At 38.4% G+C, this 8657-nt stretch overlaps 1 protein-coding gene across 2 annotated transcripts in view; it reads right to left on the bottom strand.

Moving 5' to 3' along the window:
- LOC119838691 (broad-complex core protein isoforms 1/2/3/4/5) overlaps positions 1 to 8657 on the bottom strand; it is a 37731-nt gene that overhangs the window by 2481 nt on the left and 26593 nt on the right. The window contains exons 5-8 of one of the 2 annotated variants that reach the window (XM_038364770.1): positions 6596 to 7054; positions 2377 to 2542; positions 2218 to 2262; positions 583 to 1053 (exon numbers count right to left, since the gene is read on the bottom strand). In XM_038364770.1, coding sequence (XP_038220698.1) covers positions 815 to 1053; positions 2218 to 2262; positions 2377 to 2542; positions 6596 to 7054 — 909 coding nt within the window. In that variant the 3' untranslated portion in view covers positions 583 to 814. Of the gene's footprint in view, positions 1 to 582; positions 1054 to 2217; positions 2263 to 2376; positions 2543 to 6595; positions 7055 to 8657 lie in introns of those variants that run through there. The other variant, XM_038364771.1, reaches the window with a different exon arrangement.

The raw sequence follows: 8657 nt of genomic DNA, 5'->3' as shown, positions 1-8657 counted from the left end.
GGGCGTGCGGGGCGTGCGGCGCGTGCGCGTGCGGCGGCGCGTGCGCGAGCGGCGCCAGCGGCAGCGGCGGCTTGTCGGCCGACAGGTTCTGCGGCTGCGGCGGCGCGCGCTGGCGCCGGTGGTAGATGCTCTTGTGGTTGTTGAGCGAGTTGAGCGTGCGGAACACCTTGTGGCACAGCGAGCAGCGCGCCGAGTGCAGCGGCTGCAGGTGCTGCTGCTCCGTGTGCCGCTTCAGCGTGAGGCGCGTGGACAGCAGCTTGCCGCACACCTCGCAGCGGTGCCCCGCGCCCAGCGGCCCCACTGCGCCACACATAACGACCAACATTAGCGCATTAGTCAATACACACCCACCCCCAGGGAAAGGGCACACCAACACCACCGCTCGCATCCGACAGGTCCCATTCCGGAGGAACCAATTGGCACAGATCGTGTGCCGCCGACTTGGCGTTTCGAACCTGTCGTGAGGCAATTTTACGTGATTCGAACGAAATTGACTAATGCGCTTAAAAACGTTGGTAGTTATGCGTGTACCGATCACAGGTGTCCCAATTGGTTCCCAGAGCGAGGCGTGCGAGCGCGGGGCGGCGCGCGCGCACGCTTGCGGCGCTCACAGTATACATTACATACATTATATAGGTCAATGCGCATGCAAGATACACGTAAATCTATGCTATGTACATGTTAGGAACATATCGCGTTACATAATTTTTTTAAACTTAACAAAGGTCTACGGGCAAGAGTATGGCGATTTAGGTGGTTAGGATGGCAGCTTAGTTTCCTCGAATGGCAACGTGTATGGCAACGGTTTCTGGCGTCAATTGACCGGGTAGAACGGGCCCTGGCCGGAGGGCGGTTGCTGCTTGCGGTGATAGATCGACTTGTGGTTTCTCAAGCTATTCAGGCTGGAGTATACGCGCCGACAAATGTTACAGACGGGCTCCCTGGAGGGTCGCATATGAACGTTTTGTATGTGCCGTTTGAGCCGCGTCAGGGATGACAGACTCTTGTTACAGGGCTCGCATCGGTACTCTTCCTGGGGGGTGCGGGCGCCACCTGGTCACAACACAAGCAGTTAACCCCATGGAAGCTTCCGAACGCACTTTTAATGCACTCACTATCGTAGCCTCTCGACTTTACAAGCACCGCCACCCCCCACGTTTGATGATAGTCATCCGACGCGCCGATAGCCAAGCGGTATTAGTAACGCATAATTTTGTTTCTCTAATTCGACCTACGTCTTAGTAAAGCTCAGCCATGATTGATGAAATCAGATGTTTTCATAACAAACGTCGGCCGCGTCGTCGAGTGCGGTTTCGGATATCTCGAACAAAAGCGTTAGTATTTCTTCAATGAAATGTCTTTTTTAATATAAACTGATACCACAAAACCATTGCTAAAATTCCATTGTCTGATCTTGTGTGCCCCAACGTTACTTCCCAAGACAATTATGATTGAGGGTAATACGAGACTGTTTTAAGAAATATGAATGATTCATGGGAGCGTTTAAGTAATTGACTTGTAAAATTTTGTCAAATTCGCGACGCTACGATAACGGATTTTCTTCCTTTTTCTTCTTTTGCACGTTGAATTTTTTTTTTTTAATTTATAGCCAATGTATAGTACAATGTTAAGTGCATATTTTAATGATTTGGAAAAGAAAATAAATTAAAAAATAAAGGTGGGTTAAATAAAATTTTGGGAGGTCGTTCGGGAATTGTGGGAGGAGGGATCGTCCTAATACTTTCAAGACACATCTATAAAACAAGCTAGCAATCGTTTGTAAAGTAAACATTAAACTATAGTTACAATACATTAACATGCACGGCACGTTGCGTTTTGGTTCAATGATCAATTCTCGTTTCACAGAGCCGACAGTCCGACAAATGATTTTGTGCCTGCTACGGATGTCCATCGAACCATAACACAATAAGCTAACATTAATATTGAGTACAGAACACAGAGCACAAAATGAAGACATATAGAGGTTAGGAGGAGATATATTAATATACATATATTATAGAATGTCACGTGATAATTGCCTCATACAATTTTAAAATATAAAACCTAATAATGATATATAAACCTAATAATGACAGAGCAGAGAGGAAGCGGTGATGGTGGCATACGACAGACAGTGCATTAAAAATATCGTTTGGTTCAATATAATATGTTGGTAATGCATAAAATAAACTTGTTGCTAGACAAGCTGTTACTCACCTTGTGATGTGCCAGCCATGTTGTCAGTCAGGGGACTCTGCAGACCTGAAATTATTTCATGACCTCAAAAATCTTTCTTACTCAACGATAACATTTTCAACGTATTCAATTTCATAAGTTCACTGTTTGAATTAGTAGAATACAGTAGTTAATTCCTACCGGCCAATGTAGACGAAGGGTCAGTGAGCGACATTGGGTAGTTAAAGTTGTGTGAGGGGCCAAATATTTTGGTGTCGGCTGGCGATATGAAAGGCGGTTGTGGCATCTGTGGCGGTGGCGTGCGGTCGTCGGCGTCGGCGGAGCTGGCGCGTGATGGCGGTCCTCCCTGAGGCAAACACGGATAGGCATTAAACTCTATACTGTTTAACATCTGTTAGCACTTAATCTATGATTGTTTGGATTTATCTCGTAATATGATACTAAACTGTGATAGTTAAAAGTACTATTGAGTAGTGAAGTCCCGTGTCCCCTAGTGGGGTATGGGGCAGATGATGTACATCTGTTTCACTGATCGATTTTCTTTACGGACAAGTAGGTGATCAACCTTCTGTGTCCTGCCAGACCGAGACATTTTTTTTTTTTTTTTTTGTGCGTCCCCACCGGGAATTGAACCCAGGTCCCCTCGGTTCTACGCTCACGCGTTAACCACTGTACCAAGGAGGCGGTCGACTATTGGGATATGTTTATAATATACAACTTAAAGTCTGGCGAACAAAACGAAGTACATGCATTTTGAAAAATTTGGGTTGCTTGAAAAAATCTTAGAAACATTAGGTGAGTAAAACTTATACAATATAATAAATATTTCGTCTTTATTCTACATCCGTCTGGGAAAAAGACGTAATGATAATTAACTAGCTGTTCGCTCAGACTTCGCCTGTAGTATGTAGCCAGTGAAGACGCAGTTTTCCAACGGTGAAAGAATATTCGAAATCTGTCCATCAGTTTTTGCATAAAACCGTTACAAACGTACAAAGATACAAAAGATTCCTCTTCATAATATTAAGTGTAGAAGACTAAATATAAACAAATGTTTTAAAAATACAGATTGACATAAAAGTCAAGTACTCAAGAATATTATATAACCACATCAAATATTATACAGCCATAGGCAGTACAACTTATCTCAGAGAGAACCATTCTCGAACTATTAAAGTTAGCGAGCAATCTAACTTAGTAATAACTTTTTGTGCCTAAGCTTTGCTCTGAAAATCAGGGCTTTGATAAGAAATGCGCCGTACTTAAATACAGGTCTTTGTATAATGGTACTGGAAAATATTTACGAAATAATGATATATATATATATATATATATATATATATATATATATATATATATATATATATATATATATATATATATATATATATATATATATATATATATATATATATATATATATATATATATATATATATATATACTTATATCCTTCCTACTAATATTATAAATGCGAAAGTTTGTAAGGATGTGTGTGTGTTTTATTTTTTTTTCACGCAAAAACTACTGAACCGATTGCAATGAATATAATTTGGTACGTAGACAGCTGGATAATTGGAATAACATACAGGCAACTTTTATCCCGATATTCCTGCAGGATACGGACATACGCGGGTGAAACCGCGCGGCGCAGCTAGTATACTATATATTACTATCAATCGTCTATAATTGTGTCAATAAGTTTTGTTTTTAGGGTATCAAAGGCTTTATTACTAAGAAATGTAATCTTACTGCTTATCTATCAATATGTCCGTCCGTCTGTATGTATGTGTGTCTGTCCGTCTGTACCGTGGACCGTGACAGGCAGTTTAAATTTCTAGTAATAGTGTGTATTTTTTTTTGTTTTATCATAAAATAATATAAAAGTCGTTTAAGCAACGGTTGGCAAGGTCGTAAATTGGATTGGTGACCAATTTTTTTAAATAACTTGACCGATTTAAATTTTTATCCGAAGTAAATATGAAATAAAATAACATTAAATATATAAATTTATTATTTTTATAGTTTGTAAAATATAATGGCGCCTTTATACTATTTTTTAATTTATTTTAAACTTATTGCACAAACTATTAAATATTAAGTCTCAAGAAAAAGGTTTGTTTATTTTGTTTTAAGCTAAATTTTTTGTTTTCCTTAACATCATATTTTGTGGTTTGCATAATCTGTTATAGTGGGAGTAAACTCGTTTTAGCTTCTACATAGTTTTAGCGTTCAGTCTAAGTTAATAATTATTTAGCATTCCCTTAATTATCACTACGTAGTATAAAGCAAAGTCGCTTCTGCGTCTGTCCATAACGCTTAAATCTTTAAAACTACACAACGGATCTTGATGATATTTTTTACATAGATAGAGTGATTCATGAGTAAAGTTTATATGTATATAACATCTATTAAACCTATATTACCGCGGGCAAATACTAGTAAAAACAATTATTATATGACATTTTAGTCCAATTCCTAAATTCACACACGCATCAAACTGTCCACGGTCACACAGCGCTATGCGACGTTGAGAGATCGCTAGTAAAATTAACAATTGATCATCGTGATTGCAATCAGCATATCCCCTAAATAGTTTTATACAAACAACTTCCTGTACCGGTGACCTTGGTTAGAAATGTGTTCTAGTTCTTGAGAACTCTCCAATTGAATACTTCGACTCGTATTGCAAGTGATGATACTGTTATTTGAGAATTGGTTGTTAGAAGAATTCTGTGAGCTATTGCGATATGGGTTGTGTCTGTCAGGTTTTTCGGGTGTTTTAAGTGTGGGTTTATATTGGTATGATGGTTTATTGTAGTTTAGTGCTTCTAGAATTCTAATTTAGGCAATAAATGTTTAAGTTTGTTTAATCTTAACTCTGAGTTAGGAAAATTGCGGTATTTGTAAGAAATATGATATTGAAATTTTCTTTAAAAACTATTAAAGATTTGAAATCTCGTTATGATCTTTGCGGACAATACAAAAATGTATCGAAGATGACGATTTGTCTAGAAGATATTTTTCGTAAATGATAAAACAACCTGATCTTATTAAATTTATATTTAATAAGATCAGGTTATATATAGTTTTAGTAAAATATAGTTTGCATTGTAAGGCATCATTTTCTTTGCCATTAAAACCTACGTTATCTGTGAGTGTTATAGGCTATATTTAATTTCGTTTATATCCCGGTTCAGCCCGGGCGAAGCCGGGAGGCTAGTTTATATAACTCAGGTAAATTAGAGAAAATTAACCGATTGTTAATTATATTCGGTTAAGTACTCTCTAGAATGCAATATGATATAACATTTTGATTCATTCATTCCGACATTAACTTTTTGTGTTCGCAGTAAAAACTGTTTTATAAAAGTATGTTTATTTACATTAAGCGATGTCTATTCATGCACCATCCACTGTGTAATTATAAAACAGAAATTAATAATTAAATAACCCCAGTAATTAAGGACGGGGATGAGGATAGTTTTATTTTATCCCTTCTATCCTCCAATTATATAAATATCAAAGTGTTTTTCAGACAAGTGATTTTATAATAAGGTGGTTCGAAGTTGCTTGGATATCTTTTTTTAATGATTAATTAATAGCAATAAGAGTAATAAGATAACAAGCCAGAAGTGTCAATTTTTTACTTTTTGATTGGCGCGATCCGCGATGTAATTGCGACAGATTTATTTGTGATTTGTGATATTATATTTATCTGCGGTGACGGATTGAACTATATTTTTCTTCAATCTTTATTTATTTATAAGCAGTGGCGTAGCTAGGGGGACAAGGGCCCTGGTGCATAGGGAAAGTATCGGGCCCTCCTCCCCTCTTTCCGCCTTCCTCCCCTCTTTCAAAGCTGAGGTTAGAGGGCCCCCTGAGCTCCGGGGCCCTGGTGCACTGCACCACCTGGCCATATGATAGCTACGGCACTGTTTATAAGCCATATTGCTGTTAATATATAGAAGATTAACTTTATATCGTATGATGAAGAGGTTCATATAACTAGAATTGTAATTTATTTATTTTATTTGTATTCGGTAAATCGTTTAAGGGCAATTTTGAAGAATTTTAATTTTAATTTTTTATGTTCTATGGGGCTTTATACGTTTAAATTTTGTTATATTTACCCGACTGGAAGAAATGAGGTGGATTCAATTCGATGGTATTTTCAACCGAGTTCAATAAGTAAGGTTAATAGTTCAACTGTAACTTTTTTGGTTTTGTTACCACAGAAATTTCGACTAGTTTAACTGAAAGCCATTGCTCCCGTTTTTGTTCTGAAAGCAATTTAGTTGTTTAGTTAAAAATATTGATGTTATATTCAACACACAAAGAACAGAGAGATTGACAGAGATTGCAATAGGGTGGGGTAATATGGTGGAAGGTTGCTTACCATTTGTCTATGATGCGAATGAGGCGGCGTATCATCAGTGCTGCGGTCTATGTCGGCGTTTGTCGGGCAGATCATGTCTAGCGGCTCGTTCTTGACCTCGTCCATGAGCCTCGGCGACGGAGACAGCGAGTTCGACACTCCATTCCCATTATTCGGCTGTTCGTGAGCCCGCGTGTTGTTCAGCAGCGAATTCTTTGTGGAGAAGTCATGTATCTGGGGCTGCTCGTTGTTGTTATCGTGGCGGACGCGCTTGATGACGTCGGGGGAGTTGTCCGCGGAGCGGGAGAGGCGGCGGGGGGGCGCGTGCAGCCGCCGCAGGGGGGGGTGCAGCAGCGCCTCCTCCAGCTTGTCGGTGTACGGCGTGTGCGGCGTGTGCGGCGTGTGCGGCGTGTGCGCGGGGTGCGGCGGCGTGTGCGGGGAGGGCGCGGCGTTCGCGCGGGCCAGGCTCTGCACGAGCGGCTGTGGATATGATACATTGTGATGGGACTGATTTTAAGCACACTTCTGTTAGCTTCACCTGTATTTGTATAACCGACTTAAGACTCGATTTTGACCCAATTAAATCGGCAGATTTACTATCTTAAACTCATCGAGGATCGGTGACAATACAAAACTTTGATTAGAATCGTCACGATTGAATAAACTGCATTTTTTAGATTTTAAAATAAACCAAATATAATGATTTAACAAAAAATTCACTATGAATAGATTAGTTCGCAAATTGTTATGTGTATTTATGTATGTACAATTATAAAAGGACATCTGTATTTGTAAAGGTGTTATATAGTATAAATAAATGTGTTACAGAATATTCAGAATACTGTTAAAATGATTACAAAAAATACTTCTAAAATATATGCAACATGAGTTATTTATAATTTACACGCTTTATTTATTTGTGTTTTCAGTGTTTTGCGTCATTCTTAATAAAAATAATACTTTAACCATCAAAACTTAAATATGGCGAAATTAAAAACATTGGCCGATAGTTGCTAGTTAAATAGTCCTAAATAGTCTAGACAGTAGATATCTATTGTAATTACGCAGTTTAATTTACTTTGCCGTAGATAAAATACTTTTTTTAATTAATGTCTGAAATAGACACACGTTTTGAATTAAATACATTGAAAATTGCACGACATGTAATACTTTATGTATTTAATCGTCCGAAAAGATATCTTCCGGCTAACCGATTCTTTACCAAGTAACAGTTGAAAAAAAACTTGAACATACTCTTAAACTATAGTATCAACTTCATCGCTTCACTTGCTTTTATATAGAGGATATGAAACATTTCATCCTTTTTTTATAGTGGGGAAATCTTGCATAGATACCCACGTCCCCCGAGGATGGAGTCTTGGGTTATGTCGGATTCTTACCGACCGCTTGAGTGAAGGAGCTTGACGATAATCAGAATAATAAGATTAACTCATTATTGTATTGTCGCCGATTCTAAAGTCTCGAGTCTAAAGGTGTCGGTTACATACAAACATACAGGTGAAGTTCATATAAGCGTTTTATAGAAACAGATAACATCACGTTATTGGTATCATAAATTAAGGTACTACTTATAGTTGTTTTATCCTGAGAGCTTAACGTCTTAATATTCAACCGACATCCCAAAAACGAAGTCTCAAATTGACTGTATTATAGTTATATACGAGTATATAGTAACTCGATAACTCCGTGGGTTGTCAACCAATGGGCATGTGATTGATAGGGAAATGTCTTTTGATCCCATTTTAGAGTCTGGTCTTGTACCTTTCGAGACGTCCATGACCATTTTTGTGGGTAAGTATCATTTAATAACCAAATTGGAGATCGTAAAAATCCCATTATTGACGCAAAGACATTATATATATCTATGTATATAAAATTTTCGTGTAACAAAGCTAAATACCATACTCCTCCGAAATGGCTGGATTATCATTAAATTGAGAGAGCATATCGGAATCTGAGTATAAGCAACATCTATATAATACCCCTAGATGATAAGAGTAAGGCAGAACAGCCTCCCGCGGTCAGCTAGGCTACATAAACTCAACACATATCAGGTACGTAC

Source organism: Zerene cesonia, unplaced genomic scaffold, assembly GCF_012273895.1.
Source record: "Zerene cesonia ecotype Mississippi unplaced genomic scaffold, Zerene_cesonia_1.1 Zces_u004, whole genome shotgun sequence".
NCBI classification, from domain to species: domain Eukaryota; kingdom Metazoa; phylum Arthropoda; class Insecta; order Lepidoptera; family Pieridae; genus Zerene; species Zerene cesonia.
Note: the sequence above shows the minus strand (reverse complement) of the source record. Positions and strands in the feature narration are given on the sequence as shown.